Source organism: Carettochelys insculpta, chromosome 1 (assembly GCF_033958435.1).
Source record: "Carettochelys insculpta isolate YL-2023 chromosome 1, ASM3395843v1, whole genome shotgun sequence".
NCBI classification, from domain to species: Eukaryota; Metazoa; Chordata; order Testudines; family Carettochelyidae; genus Carettochelys; species Carettochelys insculpta.
In genome coordinates this window covers 107,622,206-107,647,407 of record NC_134137.1, presented here as the reverse complement: position 1 = coordinate 107,647,407, position 25,202 = coordinate 107,622,206, and the positions used below count along the sequence as shown (strand labels likewise).

At 41.6% G+C, this 25,202-nt stretch overlaps 1 protein-coding gene across 5 annotated transcripts in view; it reads left to right on the top strand.

Moving 5' to 3' along the window:
• The window catches only part of DOCK9 (dedicator of cytokinesis 9), a 278,961-nt gene that overhangs the window by 80,634 nt on the left and 173,125 nt on the right, over window positions 1-25,202 (top strand). For all 5 annotated transcript variants that reach the window (XM_074989534.1, XM_074989526.1, XM_074989505.1 and 2 more), the window contains exons 2-4: window positions 15,778-15,894; window positions 19,966-20,055; window positions 22,567-22,649. In XM_074989534.1, coding sequence (XP_074845635.1) covers window positions 15,778-15,894; window positions 19,966-20,055; window positions 22,567-22,649 — 290 coding nt within the window. The remainder of the gene's footprint in view (window positions 1-15,777; window positions 15,895-19,965; window positions 20,056-22,566; window positions 22,650-25,202) is intronic.

Genomic DNA, 25,202 nt, shown 5'->3' with positions numbered 1-25,202 from the left:
AAGATTCTGGATGCAGCTTTTACTGTAATCTTTCTGAAACGTGTTGGTTGAGAAAATAGTTGAACACTTTTTGAGAAAATACTCGCTTCCATGTTTTTATATTGTACTGTGGGTGTAGCTTTATTATGTGTGCACTCTGGATGTTCAAATATGGTTAAATTGCTATATTGTCAGTGCAGCATAAGAAGGTGAAGAGTAACAGCTTCATCCATAAATCCTACTTCTGTTGCTTTCTTAGCAACACTTCTTTTGACTGATTTTCGACTTTTTTGACTGAAACACTCCTGATTCACAAACCTATCAGCCAGCACTTCAGGGGAGTGGACCATTCTGTTAATGACCTGAAAGTCTGTGTTTTACTGAAGAGGAATTTTCACAGCGATTTGGAAAGAGAGGCTGATGAACTTTCTTTTATATTCAAATTAGACATATTAACATATGGTTTGAACCGGGATGGGAATTTTCTAGCTCATTATAAGGGTTCTTTTACATAGTTTACTTTATCTAATTCTTGACCTGCCCCTCTGCTCTCTGATTTACTCACCTTGATAATATTTTTCTGACTTGTCAACCTTGATTACTATTTTTGGTTCTCTGTGCCGTAAATATTGAGTCTGTTCTGGTACGGCTATGATCTGAAGAAGTGGGTCTGTCCCGCGAAAGCTCATCACCTAATAAATTATTTTGTTCGTCTTTATAGTGCTACTGGACTGCCTTTTTGTTTTGTTTTGACTGACATTTTGGTATCTCGTCTTGTTTTATTATTGTTGTTGTTAGGTTATAACTCTTCCCTTCACTGGCAAAATATTTAAGAGACTTAGCCTATGTCAGTAGTTGGATCTGGGGGATGTGATTCCCTCAGTGAGTAAGCGTACTTGCATTAGTTGTCATTGCGCTTACATTCTAAAATAATAGTGTAGCCAGAGTAGCCATGTGCAGGAATGTATCCCCAAGGTCTGGACAGGTTTATGTTTCGGATGACTCACACAGGTTGAGTAAGTGCAAAATTTGAGCTGGGATTCACAAATTAAGCTCCCAGCCAATGGGAGTGATCGGAGCGAAGCCTGCATGAAACTGACTGCAGGAATAGAGCTTCTTTGTGCTGTGTTCGCAGTTGAGGTGGAGAGGGAGTAGCAGCATGCAGAGGCCCTTCCCTCTCCTTCCCCACCTCCGCCCCCACCTGCCAGGCAGTGCCTACAAGCCAGATGAGCTTGTGGCTTGTCTTGATCCAGCCAGGGAAGCTCAGAGCTCTCCCCCAGAGAGCTGGTGCTCATGCTTCAGTGACATGGCCTCTGGCTATAGTGTCAGCACTGGCTCCCCCTGCTAGGGAATGAGGGGAGACCTCAGCCTTGTGGGCCAGATCAAGGTGTTTCCTGTTCAGGTTGCTGGCTGAATGATATCTATGGAAAGAAACCATCCAGCTGAGGTTCAGCAGATTGTTTCAAATCAGGAAATACTTAACCAGACTGACTTACAAAGATAAATGGAAGATGTTTTCTACTTGGGCATTTTAGCACTGTCAATTTACCTGAATATCTTCAATCTTAGCAATACAGGACTGCTAGTTCTGGAACTGTTTAGCGTGCCTATCAGTTCTATGAGTGTCTTTCTAGCAGCAATAACTGTACATTGTTCCCTGCTATATGGTCACACCATTTTTTTTCCCCCCACCATACAGTGGCAAGATCTCTGAGAGTCTCATGCATGTTTTTCTGACATTTCCACTCTTCTGTTACCCACACAAAATTGTTTCATTCACAGACTCTAGTGACATCCATTCTTACTTGTTCTTATATTGAAAATGGACCCACCCTCACCCTTCTGGGGCCCCAGCTGTAATCTGCTCAACATAGGCGCTCACCCTTTCCTAGGACTCAGGCATAACCTTATAGTCTATGGGTTTGTGGTCTTCTACCAGTGAAAGAGCCTTACACAGTAATTGCCTTCTTAATCTCTTATTTATTAACAATCTTAAAAAAAAAAAAAATCCCAAACAATGCACATGCTAAGCATACGCTGCTCACCACTCCCAAGAATAGGTATGAAGTTGTCTTGATGTCCAGTCAGGTTCAGGTCCATCTGGGGGATTCCAGTTTCTGCATGCTGTCATTGGCACAGGGCTGAGTTCTGGTAGCTTGGATTTTGGAGCTGTATCCTGGAATTGGGTCCCAAAGAATTTCCTTTTGGACTCCAGTTTATATAGAGAAACTCAAATCCTGCTTAAGCTGTACCTTAACTAATTATTTTACTATAATTTTATTTATGTACTGTAACAGAATTATTTTACCAATCATACCCAACCACCTTAATTGATTTAACACTTAGCAAAATTAATTATACAGCAGACAAACTGTTAAAAACCAGACAGAGATCATACGAACATTAGGAAAGCAAGGACCATAATCATAGAATGATTCCACAATCCCAACTATTAATATGGATTTTCTTGCCAAATGAAATGTTATCAAACTAGGTTTTGTTTAACATCATGAAATCTGTTTATCTGGTGTTAGAGGGTACTATTAGGACAGGATCTCCTTAACAGCCTGGTATAATGCTATTTCAGTGCTATTTGGGGGGAATGGAAGGATATGAACTCTCTGCTTTAACAGCTAATGGTCATTGAGCTTTCAATCTGGCTGCCCTCTGCATGGATCACCACCTTGTAGTGGTGGATAGGCTTGAGTGTTTCCTGAGAGACTACCTTAGGGTCATCCATGGCAGAATGGTCAAGGACAAAGCTCCAGACAAAGTATGGCCCAAGAAGTCCTTAATGGCAAAGCAGACCGAGGATAGCTGTATAATGGAGGTGAAATTGTTGTGTAATGTTGTAATGGCTGTGACGACTATGAGGGCTGCAGCTGATAGAGGATTTTCAATCATCGTGATGTCCATGCCATTGGTTTTAAGCCCTCTATCTAGTAATGACAGTTTGACTGTTGTGCCACAGTCTCTCCACTTCAGAAGAAGTCCCACACAGACATCTCCCAGTTTTGGGAAAACACTTGCACAAGTTGAAAGTCCAGTGGTGATTGGCAAGTCGCAACAGGATAGTGAGATATTGAAGTTTCTAGTAACAGACTGACACACAGGCAGTGGACGTGTGATTCAGTTGTCCTACTCAAGGACTGAGATGGGTCAAGCATTTTGGCAGTTACACTCATGGAGGAGCAGTCCTTTTTAGGAACCATTCTCTTCACTCCGCGTGGGGAGGAGGCTAGAAAAGGTGCTTAAACATACTTTTGCCTCTGTTCCTTTTGTCTGGATAGCTGCATTGAGCAGGAGCAGTATCCCAGCAGTTGAAAATGGAAGCAACTTTTTAAATTTTGGAACTAGGAATGTATGTATCCTGGTGAGCAACTCACAGTGATTTGCCAAAGTTACTTGTGGTCATGATTGCTCATCAAGTGAGTCTGTTAAACATCAATATTGCTGCCTTGTCCAAAACAAGAAGAGCTGATAGACAGGTGAGGCGGGAGAAAGTAAGATACATCCCCTTCTGGAAGGGAAAATCTTTGGATGAAAGTTGATTGCATGAAGTGCGAATTACTTTACAGGACAAGCTCGTAAGGTGCCTCTCTGAGGTACTAGTGGGCATCAGTGAGCCACTCATGACACTGTTACTGAGGCTAACTAAAAACAGGCAGCTATTATGTGTGCCTATGCAGCAACACTTGATGCTGATGAGGATGTAAAGGAAGATTTGCACTTTCATCTGGAAACCATTTTATTAGAGACTCATAAACAAAAGTTCATCCTTCTGGAGGATTTCATTGCATATGTTGGATGACACTCAGACCTGTGGAAAGGAACAATCAGGAAAGGAGGAGTTGGTCAAGAGCAGAATTCCATTTGAGTTACCTTTACCAAGTGTGCTGAACATGAACTTACAATGAATACCCATTTCCAACAAAAGGACAAGTTCAGAACATCTTGGAGATACCCACAGTCAAAGCACTGGAATCTTGATTATGTCATAGTTTGTGCCCAAGGTCTCCGTGATGTATTTCTTACAAGAGCAGTGACAAATGCCGATGATTGTTGGAATGACCATCACCTCATTTGATCCACAATGAAAATTAAGATTGCCCCCAGGTGGAAGCTTCAGAAGAAGCAGGTCATGTGCAAGCTATAAGTTCAAGATCTGACGGACCCTGTTAAGTCTGACCACTTCCAAGCAATGTTAAAAGCAAAGCTTCCATAAGTTTGCAGAAGAAATCGAGAAACACTGGAGCCAGCTGAAAGCGGTAATAATCAATGCTCATGAGGAACCATAGGCTGCCAAACTAGAAAACATCAGGACTGGTTTGATGAAAATGATCCTGAAATAGAGAACTTATTGATGAGAAGAGAATGGCGTTTAGAGCTTGGCAGCAGAATATAAATTGTAATACAAAGAGAGAGGGGCAGGGTCCAAAGTCCAACATAAAATTAGAGATCTCAAGAACAAATGATGGACTGAGAAAGCACAAGAGTTCCAACGTATTGTGGACATCCACAACACACGTGGCTTCTTCAATGTGATTAAGGCTATCTACTGACCATTTTATGGCATGAATCCTCTTTGCTCTACGGATGAAATCACACTTCTGAAGGACAACAAAGCCATCAATTTTCACCATAAAAAACATTTTGAAGATCTTAATCATAACTCCATGATTGCAGATGAAGTCCTTGAGCGAATCCTTCAGCGACTTCCTGGGGATGAGCTCTGAGACTCTCCCAATTTGCATGTCATATACAATGCCATTAAGAAAATGAAGAACAAGACAGCATGTGGAGATGGGATCCACAGTGAAATCTTTAAAGATGATGGACCAGAGTTAATCTGACAGCTTTACTTGCTCTTCTTTAAAATCTGGATAAAGGGGATACCTGGTGAAATGAGGGATGCCCTGATTGTCACCCTCTTCTAAAGGGAATAAAGCAGACTGTGGAAACTACTGTGTATCTCTCCTTGCCACTGCAGGCAAAATTATGGCATGAATCCTTGCAACTTGGCTTGTGCCCTGTCAGAAGAAATTTCAGAGTCAGAGTGGTTCTGATCATGTCATGGAACTGCGGATATGATCGTACAGGCTGGCAGCTGCAAGAAAAGTGTCTGGACCAAAACCAACCACTGAATATAGCTTTCACTGAGCTAACTAAAGCCTTTAGTCATCTAATCTCTGTACCCTCTGGATTGTTCATGTTGTCATGAAATAATCATACGACATTGATATATTTATCAGAACATCCAATCTTCGAAAGTGATTGCTCTGAGCGGTACTGGTTCCCAGAGTGAATCTCCCAAAGTACCAAATGGGAGTCAAGCAGGGCTGCACCATCATCACAACCACGTTTGCAGATTTTATTGCTGTCATTCTTTAAGTCCCCAGGGCCTGATGAACTGCCTCCTAGAATACTCTTGGTCTTGGGGTTGACAGCATGCTGTTAGCAGCCACTACTGCAGTAGCCAAGTGGAAAGCCTAATTTGGTGGATGTAATACATTCACACCATCATGGCTGTGTCTACACTAGCCCCAAACTTTGAAATGGCCATGCAAATAGCCATTTTGAAGTTTACTCATGAAGCGCTAAATACATATTCAGCGCCTCATTAGCATGCAGGCGGCCGCGACACTTAGAAATTGAGGCGGCTAGCTGCCGCACGGCTTGTCCAGACGGGGCTCCTTTTGGAAAGGACCCTGGCTACTTCAAAGCCCCTTATTCCTATGAGCGAAATAAGGGGACTTCCAAGTAGCTGGGGTCCTTTCCAAAAGGAGCCCCGTCTGGACGAGCCGCGCGGCAGTGATCCGCGTCAATTTCGAAGTGCCGCGGCCGCCTGCATGCTAATGAGGCGCTGAATATGTATTTCAGCGCTTCATTAGTGAACTTCGAAATGGCCATTTGCATGGCCATTTCGAAGTTTTTGGCTAGTGTTGACATGGCCCAGATGTCTACCACCTTGTCCTGCTAGGAAATAGTAAACCTTTCATAAGGCTGACCTACCAATTGAAGTAGGTAAGGCTTTCCTACTGGGAGATGGAGTGGGTTATCTGTCTGGAACATGCTCCAGTACAGTCAATTCAAGATTTACCTGCTACAGTTCTGGCACCAGACCCTGGCACAATTCTCCATTAAGATAAATCTTATCGCCATCTCAGCTTTCCATGGACTGGTTCAAGGGTAGTATTTCAGCACAATATTATGATGCAGTTCCTTCTGGGTTTTGAAATGTTTCTATCTGCAAGTCTGGAACACTAGTACCAAAACATCTGCTGAGCGTCTGGTAAGAAGTGGAAGCATTGGTAATACGGCTAGATAATATTGATCTCCCTGTTGTTTTTGCAGATTCTCTCATTAAGTACCAGTGAGGTCCTGAGGTTGCTGGATTACAGAGGTTCAATTTGTACCTTGAGACCTCATCCAGTTTATTGCTGAGATTGTTTTAAAATGGTTTGTTTTCTTTTGCTTGTGCAAGAAAGACTTGCCTATTCCCACCTAGAATGTTAAAGGTTAACTGGTAAGCCTCATTCTAATGGATGCAGCTTGCAATTTATGGTTAACCATTAGAGGGTGGAGCAGCCACCTGTCTGCTGGGACACAGTACAGGGCAGGACAGCTCCCCCCAGTGTTGGGTAAGAAGTGGAAGTTATGAGCCAAGTGGAAGCAGCATTAGGATACAGCAGTCTTTCCCCATTAATGGAAGAGTATAATGGCCATATTGGGTCAGACCAGTGTTGCTCCTAGTCATAGTACCCTGTCTTTTGACTGTGGCCAATGCGAGTTGCTTCAGAGGAAACAAACAGAGCAAGCAACCATAAAGTAATCCACCTACTGGGAACTCACTTCCCACTTCTGGAAACAAAGGCTGGGAACGCTTAAGAATATGTTGTTTTTTATTCTGGAATAACAGCTGTCTTACTGCTAATTAACATTGTTAGTTCTGTAGTTCAGTGCTAGCAATCAAGAGTGCTGTGGAGGTTCAGGGTTCAAATGTGTGTGATCTTGCATGACTGGGTCTCAGTTGTCATGGAAGTCAAGAAAAAAAAACTAAAACAAAACACACCTTTTAGCAACTGCATTACATTAAAGGAATGTACTCCAATGCATCTGACGAAGTGGGTCTTTGCCCATGAAAGCTTATGCTTCAATATATCTGTTAGTCTATAGCTGCCCCAAGACTTTTTGTTGTTTCATTAAAAGAACATTTAAGTTGCAAAATACTGAAATTTAGGAAATAGCAAAGGTAATATTAGTCATTGTCATGGGGCAAGCATGTCCCCATCCTCTTTTGGAGCGGCAGGGGGTAATTACTTCTTCATGTCACATTCTTATGACCATCTTGTGTCTTGGGATAGTGTGGCCTAACAGTGAAAGTCATTATGACTGCCCTGTTTCATATGATTCTGTGGCCCAGTGGCCCCATCTGGCTTAATATCCTGTCTTCTGACAGTGGCCAATGCCAGATGCCATAGAGGGAATGAACAGAATATATAATCATTCAGTGATCCCTCTCCTGTCATCCAGGTCCAGCCTCTGACAAGCAGAGGGTGGGGACACCATTCCGGCTAATAGCCATTGATGGACCTAATTGCTATGAATTTATCTACAGAGTGAGCCTTTCTAATCCAGCACCCTTGGGACCTGATTGGTGCCGAATGAGAGAATTTGCCAGACCATGGGAGGTTCATATTGTCTAGCAGTATGACCAACACTTCCACTGCTTACTTGGCTCTTAGAAGACATTTGGGGTAAATTACAGCTAAATAACGACAGATCTGAACACCAGAGAGCCAGGGCTGGTGGCTGGAAAGAAACTTTGTGACCATGGGAAAATTGACCACACCCATAAGTGCTCATCCGGCTAACTAAAATCATGAGGGATTACAGGTGTTGTCAGATGAGAGAGTTTTGGATTAGAAACATTCAACCTGTAGTTTTTTGAACCCTGTTAAGGTCCTGGTCTTCACAACATCATCTGGCAGGGAGTTCCACAGGCCTACCATGTGCTGCAAAAAGAAACATTTCCTTCTGTTAGTTTTAAACCTGCCACCCACTGATTTCATTCAGTGACACCTACTTCTTATGTTATGTTTTTATTTTTTTAATGATTCCTAGCATTGTTTGCTTTTTTAGACTTCTGCATACTGAGTGGGCGTTTTCAGAGAACTATCCACAATGACTCCATAAATGAGTAATTATAGCTAAATTAGCTCCCATGGGTAGTTTGGATTATTTTTTCCAATGTGTATTACTTAACATTTATGAACATTGTTTAATTTGCCATTTTGTTGCCCAGTCGCTTAGTTTTGTGAGATTTTTGTAATTCTTCACAGTCTGCTTTGCTCTTAACTAACGTGAGCAGTTGAGTAGCATCTGCAAATTTTGCCACCTTATTGTTTACATCTTTCTCCAGATTTATAAATAAACTGAAGAAGATGGGTCCCTTCACAAACCCTTGGGGGATACCATTAGTTACCACTCTCCATTCTGGAAACTGACAATTTATTCCTACATTTTGCTTCCTGTCTTTTAACCAGTTATAAGTTCATGAAAGGACCTTGTCTCTTATCCCATGACAACTTATTTTACTTAAGAACCTTTGATGAGTGATCTTGTCAAAGGCTTTCTGGAAATCTAAGTACGCTCTATCCACTGTATCCCGCTTGTCCACATGCTTATTGACATGCTAATAACCCATGCAAGTATGGCTCTCTGGTTTGGCTAGGGTTTATTGCCTGATGGTCACAGTCAGTGTGGCAGTCTGGTTCAACAAAGAGATGTGGTCTAGTCTAATGGCAAGAGTTAATAGCGCTGTCCTCTCACAGGCTGTGAGATCTAGTGTCTTGTGTGAGTATAGCCACCCTTTCTGTGGGGCTGCCTGGCCTAATAGCCTGTAATGGGCATGAGTCACCACCCCCAGGAGATGTGGCAGCAAGGAAGGGGGCCTGGGCTTTCCCTGTTTCGCTGGGTCCCAGTTCACAGCTCTGTCACTGGCAAATATACTTGCCACTAAGTTAGCAGAGAATTCACCTGAAAAATGTTGGCTCCACTCAGCACCACAGCTAATTTCCCTGAGCCATTTCAAAAGTTGTGGTTCCAGTATCTCTGGGCATCTCCCATCCACTGTTTTTCACAACTTCTGCCACTCCTTGGGAGTCCTTTGGAGTCTCAGCATCCTTGGCTTTCACCATCTGGGGCTTCTGTGGTTTCTGGAAGCGTGCATTCTTTCTTTGGAGATCAGACCTGAAAGATCTGATCCGTTCCCTTTTGTTCCTATTTTCTAGCTAGAGCATGCTCTGCAGGGGCGCATCTGCCTTGGCCTAGTGAATAGAGTTAACTCTTGCAGTATGAGTGCAAGGCAAGTGCGCCCCATCACAGTCATGCAAACTTAATTCTGTCTCTTGTGTATTTAAAAATCATTTATCTTCAGTCTCCCTATATGTCTGGTGACCTCTGCCTTATTTAGTGTATGCGCAAGGAGGTCAAAACTAGGTTTCACAGATAAAACAAATCTATTTCCAAATGTTACATATTTGACTTACAAAATATTTTCAGTTTAGCGCTCTTATATTTAATAGTTAAAATGTTTTCCTGGTTTTTTTTTTCAACAAAAGCCTCTTCTCTACATTGCATACGCATTCCTTAGCTATTTTTCTGGTCTTGTTGAACTAAGAATACTGAACTACGTGCATCTGACGAAGGGGTCTTTGTCCACAAAAGGTTATGCTCCAAAAATTGGTTAGTCTATAAGGTGCCACAGGACTTCTTTTTCTTTTAAAGAAAAATACTATGTTGTACAAATAAGAGAGGAGAATTATCTTTTTCCTTTCTACAGTAGCCTACCAATGTATTCATAAATAATTGCTTTTTTTCTGTTGACTAAGCATGTCTAATTCAGGTAACCTCTCTTGAGGAGTCTTATTTTCCAAACTTCTTCTTTTATTGTCCTTTTGAACTCACTCCAATATTCTAATATTTACTTGGGAACGTTACCATGTGCTAGATATTAGGATCTCTGAAGTAACTCTGTGTAACTTATTGAAGTATGTGAACGCTGATAACCTTCCCTAGATAAAATTTTCCAACAGAGGTTTATTGTCAAAATTTGATTTAATCTACTTAATTCTTGAAAGAAAAACAATTTTACAGTGTCTTTTTTGCCATGATTAACAGGGTAGGCATCTTCATGTTCAGCAATAATCACTTTATAGATATAGCATTATAAATAGGATATAGGATTTTAAATGGTTCTTAGATGAAGAAAAAAATCTGAGAAGTAGACGAGTCCCATTTTATGCAGCTAATTTTTCAACAAGGGTCAGATTCTGCCTTCTGTTCTCCTACTGAGTAGCAATTTACTTTCAAATCTGGTCCATTGAACTTGGTTGCTTTAATCAAGGAGTAAATTGCTGACCCCATGCAATGAGTGCTACTAAATGAAAGTTTGCTCTCTACAGAAACACTTTCTGTACTTGTCATTGTTATGCTGCTGTGGTACTTCATTTTCACTGACACAAGGAAATATTAAAGTCTCAAACCAAATTTACCAGTAGAATATGAGGTTACAGTCGACATTTTCTAGGTTATTTGATTGCTTAGAAGACTTTTCAAGATGTAAAACACATAGTCTCTTCATGTTTCAACAAGACAGACTGAAACAGTTATCAACAAAGATGCTAGATTATAGATTTTATATTAATGAAGAATTATATGTTTTAATGTTACTAATACTTTTTTCCAAGTAGGAATCAGATGCGGAAATGCTCTGGTTAGAGCCTAATTTTTGTGGTTATTCTAAAAGCCTACATTTTACTCAAAGCACCAAGTTCAACTTATAAAACAATCAGGATTTATCTACATTTAGAAATCAGTGCGAATAGTTCTACTGGTATAAATACCTCACGTAAATGATCCACTCTGGAATAAAAATTAGTTTATTCTAGCATAACGCATGATAAATGGCAGGGAGGATTGGGCCGCCTCAACCCTCCCTGCCACCACCTGCTACCCTGTCGCTGAGCTCCCCTCACCTGGCCTGCTCCCAACATCGCCCTGCCAACGACCCCCCTTGCACCCCCAGCCTGGCCTGGCTTGGCCCACTCCCAACACACCCCTGGCAGCAGCCCTTCTCTGCGCCCATGGCCCGGTCCCCTAACTGCCCCCCGCCAGGTAAGTGAAGTCATTGCTCTCCACTGGTCAGTTACCGCCTGCCTCAAGCTGAGCAGCCCCCAGTCAATAAGGTGCTGACCTGCCACATCTGCCTTCCTCAATAGGTGCATGGGGATAGACCAAAAATCGAAAAGTAGATGGAAATGATGTATCTGCCAAAAAACTAAATAAAAAATCAACTTGCCTCTGGCTCATTAGCTGGAAAGTGTGGACCATGTGTCTGGGACTTAACTCTGCCCATGACCTTATGAACACTGTCTCAGCATGCAAAACAGCAGTCATAGATCAACAGCTACACAAACGGAACGTTGACATCGCTGCTGTCCAGGAAACCAGGCTGGCCAATGCTGGGTCCGTGAAAGAAGCCAGCTACGCTTTGTTCTGGAAGGGCTTGAGTTCAGATGAACACCACCTCTATGGACCTGGATTTGCAGTTTGGAACAATCTGCTGAAATCTATCAATAAGCCCACAGCTGAATTGGAATGTATTATATCCCTGAAGCTTTGCGTCAAGTCAGGATGTGTCAACATCATCAGTGCTTAAGTACCCATGTTGCTGTCATGCGTCGAAGACAAGGACCGCTTATATTATAATCTTCAGAAAGTTATTGATTCCTTTCCAACTAGTGAACAACTGTACATCCTTGGCGACTTCAGTGCTAGAGTTGGATGTGACCATCAGTCCTGGACCAACTGCCTTGGTCATCATGGTATTGGGGGAAAATGAACAAAAACGGTCAAAGGCTTCTCGAATTCAATTGTCAGAATCAGCTCTGCATGACTAATACTTTATTTAACTTGAAAGAGTGTCACATGGTTTCATGGTACCACCGCAGATCCGGTCACTGGCATCAACTTGACCATGTAGTGGTAGGCAGGAAACATCTCAATGCCATCAAAATTACATGCACATATCACAGCGCACATTGTGACACTGATCACTCCTTGATCACCAGCAGAGTGAAAATCATCCCAAAGAAACTCTATATGGCAAAAGAATGCAATAAGCCAAAAGTCAATGCCCTCAATACCATAGATGTGCTGAAATGCTCTGTCTTCACAGATGATCTCACTCGCAAAATGGAATACAAACCTCAACAACAAACCATTGATGAAACATGGTCCATGCTGAGAGATGCAATATACGAACTTCGACATGCAAGAGCTGCTCTTCAGAGAGAAACCAAGCAGTGGCGAACAAGTATTGGGCTGACCTATGTTCTAATATTCAGAAGGCATCTGATTTGGGTGACTTGAAAACCATGTGTGATGGCTTGAAGAAAGCACTCAGACCAAATGTTACCAAAGTAGCCCCAGTGAAGCATTTAAAGCAGGCGATCACAGACACAAAACTGCAGATGTCCAGATGGGTGGATCACTACTCAAGTATTTATTCCCATGAGCATACGATGCAACCTGAACTTGATAACCTCATCCCAACTCTTCCAGAAATGTCTAAGCTAGATGCAGAGCCTACGGTCGAGGAACTTTCTCAAGCTCTTGATGCTCTCTCCAATGGAAAAGCACCAGGAAATGACAGAATTCCATCTGAAGTCTTGAAGGCAAACAAGGCTGTGTTCTTCCCCTTTCTCTGTGATTTACTCCTAAAATGTTGGAGAGCAGGTGATGTCCCACATGACATGAAGGATGCCAACATCATCACTCTTCATAAAAGCAAAGGTGACTGCAACAACTACAGAGGCATCTTGTCACTGAGCATCACAGGAAAAGCATTTGCCATGTCATTCTCAAACGCCTGCAAAAACTTGCAGATTGAATCTATCCAGAAACACAGTGTGGCTTCAGGGGTTGAAGGTCAACAATGGACGTGATTTTCTTCCTTCAACAACTACAGGAAAAATGCAGAGAACAAGGAAGGCTCTTATTCATAGCATTTGTGGACTTAACAAAGGTGTTTCACACAGTCAGTAGATCAGCACTATACAGAGTATAAACAAGATTGCCTTCCCACCGACCCTACTCAGGCTCATAACATCCTTTCATGAAAACATGAAAGCAACGGTGTAATATGATGGATCTACATCAGAACCGTTTGAAGTGAAGAGCGGTGTCAAACAAGGGTGTGTTCTTCTTCCTACATTCTTTGGCATATTCTTCTCAGTTCTACTAAATTGCACATTTCAAAACTCATGCAGCCATGTTTTCTCTACACAAAATTAGATGGCTCTCTCTACAACCTGGCAAAGCTCCAGGCCAAAACTAAGGTCAGGAAAGTCCTCATCAGGGAACTCCTCTTTGCAGATGATACAGCTCTCATCGCTCATAATGAAGACACGCTACAGTCACTGATGGATTCTCTAGCCAGAGCCTGCGAGTTGTTTTCCTTTGATATAAGCATGAAGAATACTGTTGTATTCACTCAAGGTATACCTCAGCGACCCAACGTCATTCTGGATAACAGCCCGTTAGATGTGGTTCAACAGTTCTGTTACCTTGGATCTACTGTCAACACAAACCTATGCGTGGATGAAGAGCTGAACATCAGAATTGGTAAAGGAGCTACTATTTTTGGTAGACTTAAGAAAAAAGCATGGAACAATCCTAAGCTGACAGTGAAAATGAAGATACTAATCTACCAAGCGTGTGTATTGAGTATCCTGTGATGTCGTTCTGAGGCATGGACCACCTACTTGAACCAGGAGAAAAAAATTCAACGGCTTCCATCTTCTCTGCCTCCGCAGAATTATGAATATTAACTGGCAAGGTAAAGTTTCAAATGCAGATGTCCTGTAAAGATCTGTCATACCCAGCCTCATCGCAATCCTCAACAGCAGAAGACAACGATGGCTTGGTCATGTGATAAGAATGGGTGACGAACGTGTTCCCAAAGAAATCCTCTTCGGTTAACTGTAATGTGGGTTGAGAACAAGAGGCAGACCAAGCTAAAATTCAAGGATACATGCAAAAACGCCATCGAAAAAATTCGCATTGATCCAAAATCCTGGGAATCTGCATCATCAGATCAAAATACCTGGCTATGATTGCTACAACAGGGCACATCATCCTTCGATAGTATATGTGCTAGCCATGCGAAAGAACTTTGTTTTCGAAGGAAAAACTGTCAAGACTTCAGAATGCAGAAATGGACTGACGTGGTTATTCTAATCAACTGTGCAAAGCCAATGTTGTACAGATAAGCCATGAGAGAAGCTGCAGACTCAAACACTGCCCATAGATCTTCACCACCACTGCTGACCACCATCTCTTGAGACGGAAAAGGGCCATAGTATTCTAGCACATTGCCACATGGCATTGAAATGTGTTATGTGAGCATATCTAAAACCGAGTAAGCATTTTGCTATAGCTGTACTGGTCACATTGTCCATAGGGGCAAACCTTCAATTATAAACACTTGGTGGTCACATTGAATGCTAACTTTCTTTCCAAAACAAAACAAAATCCTTGAGAGAAATTGTGTATAATAGGTATAATATTAGGAGATGGAGTAATGGTAGTTGTAATCAAACCTGTGGAGTTGGCAAAAACTGCATATGTCCCCCTGAAGTTACATGCAATTAGAAGGGGATGTCCTCATTTCAGAGTTAACCTACATGATCCCTTCTGCATACCCCTACTTGGGCCAGATATATGTGGTTGTGTCTACGCTGGTGCTTTAATTATCCATGTGAGGTGACAGGACTGCTGGAGGAATGTCCCGGGTCTCTGCAGTGTCCTAAACTGGGTTACTCTTTGAATTGCTATGCAGAGTACTGTGGGACAACTTTGTTGTTGTTCATGGGAAATATGAAAATGTTCTTAAGTGCCAAACTCATTATGTAGTTCACCCAAGACTCGACTGATGGTCTGATTTCATGTAAATATCTTCAAATTTTGGCCATAGTCTACGTTATTCAGATGCCCACCAGAACACTGGTGTCAGCATCTGGTCAACTACCAGTGTCCTGGGATGATGACTTTTCAGACAGCATCGTTGTTCAAGTACTGTGAAAGGTCAGTAGAATGGTTGCTGGCCTCATGCCAATGTAGGTTTTAAATGCTAATCTGCTGTATATAAACCAGCAATCTTCCATTGCTGAAGAGAGGGGTAGAATACAAGAAGATGTGCTTGGTGAAAATTATGGGTTGGCATTGAAAGAGTATCAGCCTAGCTGTTGATTAGTCTGTGTCCACATTGCAAAGTGGGTCGGTTAAAGCATAACCCATGCTCAATCCTATACCAACCAGTGGTGTCGCTTAAATCAGGTTTAAAGCACCACCAAACCCAAGTAATAGGTTTTTGTGAGATTGGTGGCCATGTTAGGGATAATATCTGGGGTAATGCTTCAGTAAAAATGTATCTTAAATGAGTATTGCTACAAAGTGTATTACCTTATTCTCCAGTATATCCGTTTTTCTTTTTCTGTTCACTTTTTTGTCTTCCCCGACATAAATCAGCATATTTATCTGTAATTGGCCATTACAATTGGACTATATTGTCTAATGTGATTTAAAAAAAAAATTGAATTCTGCAAATTTGTGTGGTGATAGCTGAAGTCAATTGTGCATGGAGGAGCTTTTTATGCAGCAATTTTAGACAAATGAGTATACAATTGTAATTTTTTCACAGCATATTTGAGAGTCTTTTCTTTTAATTTTTAGGCAAAACCAAAACTAATTGAGCCAATAGACTACGAAAATGTCATTGTTCAGAAGAAAACGCAAATTTTAAATGATGTGTTACGTGAGATGCTACTTTTCCCCTATGATGACTTTCAGGTAATTTAACTTCAGTTTCACTAAATTTTATTGGTAATGTTGTGGACATGACGTTCTGTAGTAGATGAGTGCACAACCATTAAGTACTGTATTAAATCTTTTATCAGCACCATGCAAAGTAGTTGAAACTATAGTAAAGAACAGAATGATTGGGTACAGATGGACATGTTGGGAAGTCTTAAGTGTAAGTGAATCTGTGGATTTTTCAAAGGAAAATCATGCCTCACCTATCTACTAGACTTCCTTGAGGGGGTCAGAAAACGTGTGCACGGGTGATCTAATACATATAGTATACTTGGACTTCTGGAATGTCTTGGAAAAGGCCTTTAAGCAAAGAGATAAAAAAGGTCCTCTCGTGGATTAGTAGCTGGAGACAGATTAATGGAGGGGTCTCCTGAGGATCTGTAAAGGGGCCATTGTTTCACATTATTCCTAAAAGATTTGGAAAAAGGAGCTAACAGCCAAGTGGCAAAGTTTGTAGACAGTACATTACTTGGGATACTTAAGTCCAAAACTACTGAAAAGAAGGACAAAGGTTCTTCCAAAACTGGGTAATTTGGCAAGAAAATATCTGATGAATTTCAGTGTTGATAAATGCAAAACGATGCACTTTGAAAAACATTATCCAAATTATGCTAACAAAATGATGGTATCTCAATGTGCTGTTACTGGGAATCATCATGGATATTTCTGAACAATCACAGTGTGCAGTGGCAGTTAAAAAAAACTTGCAATGTTAGGAACTATTAGGAAAGGGATAGATAAAAAAAATATCATAATAGTGTATAAATCCATAGTATTCCCATATCTTGATTACTGCTTTCAGTTCTGGTCACTTGTAGAGGCATTCAGAATCTGGCTCCAGCAGCGCCACCCAGTGGTGAGTCAGTGGGCTGGTGGTAGGGCAAGGGTGGGCAATAATTTTTGATGGGAGACCACTCCAAGATTTTGGTAAACAGTCAGTGGCTGCACTTTTGTATGCGGCGGGGGCAGGTAGAAGGGCCTGAGGCAGGGGTTGGGTGCAGAAGGGAGCTCAGGGTAGGGGACTAGGTTGCGGGGTCAGAGTGGGAGTTTGGGTGGAGGAGAGAATAGGGGCTTGACCTTGGGTGGGGCCTGAGGTAGGGGCTTGAGAAGCAAGATTTGGGAGGTCTTGGGTGCAGAAGAGCATTCTGGCCTGGGAGAGGGGTGTGGAGGGTTTGGGTAATGACCTGGAACAGGAAATTTGGGCTGGTGCTGGGGTGCCAGAGGTATGCTCTGGCTGGGGCTGAGGGGTGGGGGTACTTAGTTAGGTGGCTCCTGGACAGCAACCCTCTGAGGCAGGCTCCCTGCCTGCTGCAGCCCCAGATTGAGAGAGCCTGCTCCATGTGGCTCTCTGCTCCAGATGTTTAGTGGGGGGGAAGAGTTTCACGCGCTGTTCTTGCCACCAGAAAAATCTCTGTCCTCCAATTGGCCTGAAACCAGCCAATGGGAATGGATGGATTTTTGGTGGAGAACAGGGCGGCATGTGAAGCTTCCTCCTTCCTGTGGGGTCCAGAGCAGAAAACTACATGGAACAGGAAGCTGCTTCCTTCTGTGTGCTTGAGGGCCCCAGTGGAAAAGGGGAAAAAGACAACTAAGTTTGCAAGCTTTCTATACAAAGAAAACTAAATTACCAATGCCAAGTACATCAGTAACTATACCTGACTCTTCTGGAGCCCACAGTGCTGTGTGCAGCAGTAATGAGTGTTACAGTAATCCTTTGAATCCAGACTTGTCCACCCCTTTAGTAGGGGAACCCAGACGCACCTTGTTTTACAGGTTTCTGACCCAGAACCCTGTTACTGGCAGTCATATATGTGACCTGAGGTGGATGCCTACCAAGCCTGCTCTCTGCGTCTCTACCTACCTCTGCCTCTCTGGTGTCATAGTATGGTGTGCGGGTTGTCCCTGGCATATATCTGGAGGCTCTTTCCCTGTGTCCTGCTGTTCAGTCTCCATTGTTGTCTTTGTCATCTTCTCTGCCAAAGTAGGGTCTGATCCATGCAGAGTGGGATTCTTGCAACCTTTGCAGGAGTGAACAGCTTAGGACTGCTCCCTTGTTCTGTCTGTGGTGATTGGCTTGGCCAGCTCTCTTTTTGAGCTTTGATTCTGCTCTGTGTGCCCCCAACAGGTGTGGTTTGGTGAGACCTTTTGGGCCTAGAGTTCTCATTAGTCCTTGGTGGCTCTGAGTGCTTGCTCATATCTATTCAAGTTAGGGGTGTGTGTGCTGCATACACAACTGTTGGAGAGTTTTATCTTAGCTGCCACCTGTTGGGTTGGCTGTGAAGCCCCCTGGAGTGGTGCCAGTGTGGAGCCCAATGTATCCAGAAGAATTAATCTGGTCCTTCCTCCCTCCTTCCGTGGTTCACCTTCACTGTACTCTTCTTCCTGTCTGTTCTTTCGTGAGTTTTGTCCCCCACCTCTATGGGCTTCCCCCAAACCTTCTTCCCCATCCCCCTGAGAGGCTGGCCCCCTGACCCTCATAGGGCCCTCCCTTCCCCATTCCAATCCTATTGCCTGGCAGCAATGTGGGAGGGAACTGTCTGAGACAGACTCCTCTCTCTCAGACAGCAGAGCGAATACAGCACCCCTTCCTCCTCTTCTGCCCCCCACCCCCACGATATCCAGGGAAGGGAAGGGGAGGGGATGCACACGATCCATGGTACCCTGACCCTCTCTCCTTATCGCCTATATCCTAGGGGCTGCTCTTAACAGCATGTTGGTTGCTCAGTGCATGATCTTTTTAAAGGGTTCACCTGCCCCAGCCACCTCTTCAAACAGCAAATTCCTGCTGTTTAAAGAACCTGCCCGATCAGTTTTCAGGTGACTCTACACTGCAGATCACCAGTTTCCCATATGATATGGGACAATTCCCCGCCGCCCTCCTTTTTTTTTTGTCACTCTAGTCTGAAACATCTGACATCAGGAACTGTTGGAAGACAGGATACTGGCTAGGTTAACCATTGATCTTACCCCATGTGGCTATTTTTGTGTAAGCCCAGTAGTGCTATTTGAGTGTGAAATAAATATAATCTCCTCTCCTTTCCCACAAGTAGAAGGTGTTCTAGATTGCTTTGTAAACCATTTTTAGGTCAGTTTGGGTTGGTAATAGTTATAGCAGTCCAGTTGTACCATTTATACAGTAGATTTAGCCTGTTTTAGAAACCACTGAAAATCTATTTTATAGTCTCCTATACTTCAGGAACTATAGGATTAATCCAAAGCCCACAGAGGTAAATGAAACAGTTTCAGTGGACTTCACATTTGGTTTATATTATTCTCAATTGGTTTAAAACCACAAACATAGAAAACAAATGCAGTCCATGTTCAGGCTGCACTTTAAATTGTACATTATTGAATTACAATATCTATCAATAATAATCAATATTAAGGGCGCAACCCATAGTCTATGCAGACTGAAGGATGCCTACTATCAATCAATACCAATCCAGTTACTAAATGTTAATGGATAAAATAATAATGGTCTTCATTACAGGTTTTAAGACCATTCTTTGACATATTATTCCTCTATAGTGTCTTTGCTTTTTGGGGGTGGGCAGGTGGGGGTGGTAAGACTTATTATGGTTCGATTCAACTTTAGAATTCAAATCAAGATCTGAGACCAAAAGTCAAGCTTGAGACACTGAGTGGATATATTCTACTTTTTTGTATTCCAGAAGCTAAGCTTTCATTTAGGGGGAAAAAAAATGTCTGTCTAGTTGTTCTGGATACTGAGGGATCCTCAAAAAATGTACGACAACTTCCTTCCACCCCAGAGACTGAGGCAGTAAGTGCCTCATTGATCTTAACAGGTACTAAGTCAGATTCCCAGGGACAATACTTTAACTTTATTGTCAATTTCACTGTTTCAGCACATTTTAGGTACGTTGGTATAAAGGCACTTTCTTGATCAGGCAGTTTTATCACTGTGCTTCAAATGATTTTATCACTATAATGCAAAGTGATGGGAATGGAATTTCACTGCATTTTACTTGACTTATATTTGATTGAAGTTCTTGATTTTTTTTTTTTTTTTTTTTTTATCATCGACAGACAGCATTATTGAAACGTCAGGGTCGATATATATGCTCTACTATTCCTGAAAATGCAGAAAAGGAAGCTCAAAGCTTGTTTGTGACTGAGGTAACATTTATTTGTGTGTGAGCATGTGTAACTAAAGGAAACAGTTTTTAATTGTCTACTTCGTTTTGTAGATAAAACTTCAGCAGGACTGAAAAAATTACCAGGGCCTTGCTGGCATCTAGGTTAAAAAAAAAAAAAAAAAAAAGATAGGAGTTGTCACCAAATGAGATGGAAGGGAGAAACTCATTGGTCCCTTTCTTAGCTGCTTGAAATGAAGGGTGATGTTCTAGCATTTTACATGGAAATGATTGTTTGGATATACCAAAAGGGCAGGATGCACTTGGATGTGGTTTTAATCAGGCCACAACTTTACTATATAGATTATTAAAAAAAAAAAAAAAAAAAAAACAACATTGAGAAACTAAAGTACCCCCCCCTCTCCTTTTTTTGAAAAAGTATTTCCAGATTTCTCTCAGGTACCCTTACAGGTACGCATACCACCAGCTGAGAAATATGGTCCTAAGGTAAACTGGGGTGTTGAAACAAGTTTCATTCAACCTTTCCAGATTGCTCTACCCTTTTCAGGAGTCAGATTTGTTTTGCATACCATCAAGTAACAACACACTTTAAAACTATTTACTTAAAAAACATGCAAAAATATCACAGAAGACTACTTCTGAAAATGTTCTGACTGTCTGCCATCTTATCAAATAAATGAATCGGAATAGAAATATTGTAGTTGCATTTCAGTGTAAGGCATATGACGCAGTAAAAATAAGTTACTGTCTGAATAAACTCTTATATTTTACTGACTTTACTAGTGTTTTTATGTAGCCTTTTGACTATATAGGCAAATGTCTAGATGACTTGATGTACCCCCAGAAAACCTCAGTGTACCCCCAAGGATTTACCTACTCCCTGGCTGAGCAACATTGATTTAGGTGTCTGGGACTACCTGGCAGATAGTATCCAGTGCAGGCAAAGCAATGTTTATTCAGATCATTACTTGGGGTTTCCAACAGCTGACCTTTATTTCCACCCAGGTCCCCTAGTCAGCCTATGACTTGGACCATACAATCCACCCCCACCTTGTGGGTGGGTTAAGGTGATCTGTGTAAATGTGGGACAGGGGTTTGGCTTCCTGCCATACCAATCATAGGTGTCCCCAAACTCCCTCCCGATTTCTGTTCCTTTGTAGAGCTGTCCTCCTTCAGACCACCCTGCCCCACTTTAATTGTAGTGCAGCCCTCTTTTATGTCATGTGTGGCTAATAGGTAAAGAAGTTTTAGATTTCTGTCTCCTCTCTGTTCTTGTGGGTTTTCCCTCTTCCTCCTTTCTTTCTCACACAATGCATAGTTCCTCATAGTTTTCCCTCTCCACAACAAAGTGAAATATTCAGCATTCTGGTCAGTGTCACTGCTTCAGAATAATATTGCAAACAAACTGCGTAGTTGGCCATAGTCTGGGGAAGTTCATTTTCTTGCTGATGAGGTTCATCTGCTGAGCAGAACAAACTGTATTCACCAGTGACCAGTTTTCAAGTATTTATATCATGGTAAAATTGTTGGTAATGTACTGTTTTAGGAACAAGTTCAGGGCATAAACATGCTCTCTGAAACCTTTGTGTTTTGTTTCAAGTGTCTGAATATTTTGGGTCTGTCATCCCTTTATATCGTTTTTGCTTTGCATACGAAACTTGGGTATGGAGTTTGTCTCTGTACAATATATTTAGGGATTGTGCACATGAGTTAAATTATGAATTTTAATGAAACATAATATAATTAATTCATACACACTTATATAATTATTGCCTTGTAAATATTGGGTTGGTACTTTACAAAGTGTGTACATGCTTGTATTGGAAATATGAACATTTGTGTGTTCATATGATATCTAAAAACTCTGTGTTTATAATACTGTTTCTTACAACATACTTGAAAGTTTTTGTTACTAATGCTAAAGCCAAGATAAATTAGTGTGTAGTTACAGCAACATGGGTGGAGTAAAATGATACTTCCTGTGATCTAGTCCAGAGCAGAATGACATAATTGCTTTTCAGCAGCTGCAAGCATACAGTTTAAATTCAAAACACTCTTGTAGTTGGGTTAAAAATATAAAATTGAATACTTACAGTCATGAGTTTAGATTTTAGCTCTTCCAGAATAGAAAGTACTAAGTTGAACCTGCTATTTTCATAATACGTGTGTATATATAAGTATGTGTACACACACACACACACACACACACACACACACACACACACACGGCACTTTAACATAGGTGTTTTACGAGGTGTTTGAGGTTAGCATGTACTGTTGGCTACTAGTTCATTTGACGTAAATGCACTTCAATTTTCAGCATTTCAGTCTGAACATTCACTGTACTGTACGATATAGTTAATGTTTAACAAAAGAAACAAAAAGTGACATTAATAGAATAAACATTTTATCATACATTTGAATTTGCAGTGCCAAACAGCTGTAATGTAGGAGAGCTGTTACCTGTATTTATGGAATACTTTCAGTTAAACTTTCTTCTGATGTATTGTGACATTTGTTTCCATTGAAATAGTGCATCAAAACCTACAACTCAGACTGGCATGTTGTTAATTATAAATATGAAGACTACTCAGGAGAATTTCGACAGCTTCCAAAGTGAGTAAATTATCTGGTACTGTTAAGAGTTTAAAGTTGCAGAAAAACTTGATACATATATTTTATGATGTATTGGATCATTAAAAAGTCATTTCGTGTAATGTAGAGCCTCATTTCTCGCCTAAGAGAGCTTAGTACCCTAACATTTTTGGGGTGGAACTCCTATTGCTTAATTTGTTTTTTAGCCCTTGAAGATATAAAAAGCGTAAATGCTATCTGAAAAATTATCATAATAAATCTGCCTTGGTAATTGTGGGATAGCCAGAAGAACTTTGATTTTTGATAACGTGAAAATAAACTTGATTATTAAAGTGTAATAGGAATTATTTTAAGCTACAATACTAATATGCAAGCTTCTCAGCATTTGGAGGAAGTGTACGCAGGTGTACCAGGGTGTGCACACAAATATTATAGGTATATGTTTTTAACAGAATGAATACAATTTTTATTTATAAAGCACTTTAATAACACAGCACTTCAAAATATCTTTTGTCTGTTTTTTTAAAATCTGCCTGGAAAGGAGTATTAATGAAGAACAGGCATTGCTTTTCTGAAATTAGTGTTTAGTTCTTTGTCTTTGTGGTGGGCACACTCTCTATAGGATACAGGTTTAAAGTAGAGAGATCAATTCCTCTTCCTGAAATTGCCTGTGGAAAGCCTCTCGGGTATTGCATGCGTCATTGATCCTGAACTATTTAAAAGCAAGTAACTGATGTGGCCACGTGCCTGTGCCAAGTACGTTTTAGAATGGTAATTTTTTGTAAACTGGACCAATATATTTCAGCAAGAACTTCATTTTCTGAAGTAGTCAAGTGCTGAGTTATGTGAAAAATGTCACTTTAAGTAGATAAAAATGGAAGAATAGAATAGAATTATAGTATAGAATTAATTACGAAAATGGATAATACAGTCTGTAAAATATTTTTTTGCTTTCATATTTTGCTTGGTGGCATGTCAAAGATTTTTTTTGTTAATAAAACTAACACTAAGTGCGGTGTTTAGCTGTAGAGTTGCTACTTAGGAATGCATTTGTATCCATAAATAGCAACTAGCGGAGCCATAGCCTGGGTGTGTTGAACTCAGTCTTTATAACCTGAAGTTCATTTGTTATCCCTTACCTTGCCTCTGGGATTGCCTTAAATCAGTATATGGAAACCACCACAGAGAGATGTTTACAATCTTGGGGACTGTCATAACCCCCACTTATTTTTGTGCCTGGAGGAACTCTGATAACCCCTCCCTGCATGGAGTTGTATACATTCCCTGACCCACAAAGCTACATAAAACATTCATAAACTTAACATGTTATATGGTCCCTGATTAAAGTATTGCATGTGTATCAGTCAAAATATGCTTCTGTCACAATATGACAGAAAAATGAAGGAATTTACTATTAATATTCCTTCTTTACCTCAGATTTAATTATACTAGTCTTTTAATGCTGCTGCTGCTGCTGCTACTACTACAACAAAAAAAAAAAAAAAAAGGCATCAGGCTGCTGTGTTGTCACCTTTTTTTTCCTTTTAACATGCCAGACTCCTGCAGCTTTTAGAAGGATCACTTGTACAGCCCCAATGCCCATTTCAGATGGGCATACCTCATGCACAAAATGCTTAGGGGAAGTGCATGTTACCAGCAAGTGTCCTTCTTTTTTTTTAAATTGGAGATGTACCTCTCCTACAACTGGAAGGAACCTCGGGAGGTCGTGTAGTCCAGTCCCCTGCCCTGTTGGCAGGGGCCAAGCACCAGCCCTGCCATCTATTTGCCCCAATCCCTAAATGGCCTCCTCAAGGATTGGACTCACAGCCCTGGGTTTAGCAGGCCAGTGCTCAAACCACTGAGCTATCACACCCCCACTCATTGCCGCCACGTGACAGCAAGGGCCAGAAAGGACCAGGAAATGAGACAGAAACATACTCTGGGAAAAGTTTCTTCTGCCACCGAGGAACAAACCAGATGAGAGGCGGGTGTTGCAGAAGCCCTGTGACAGGGCAGCTTTATCACTCCGCAAGAGCTCCCAAGCTGCTAAGACTTCTCTGGCATGCTCTTCATCAGTATTGCCCAGAACCCTATGTTCCCCAATGCCATCAGTATCTGCCACCGTGGAGAAATGCAGGTTAGCCTCAACTGGGATAGCTGAGGTGGAGACCAGAATAGACACATCAAATGGCATTACTGAGACATCAGCTTTGGAGAAGCTACATGTGATTCCACCACCAGTTCCAACATGCTCTCCTTCTGTGCCAGAACAACTGGCATGGCAACCCAAGAAAGCTCAGTGCAAAACACGACACCTGCAAAAGTCTACACAATCTGACATAGTGTAGAGTCTGACATAGTCTGACTCTAAAGTGCAGGGGCTCATTAGTATGCTGCAGAGTGCCCTGCACTCACCCTGACCGCTATCCCCAAAATTTGATTATGACTCAGGGTGTAGGAGCAGGACCTTATCACGCTGCCCATCTCCTTCTCCATCCAGGTTTCGTGGTACTCATACAGGGATCATTACCTCCAGCAGCATCCCATGTAGGGCAACCAACCATGGCTGCATCC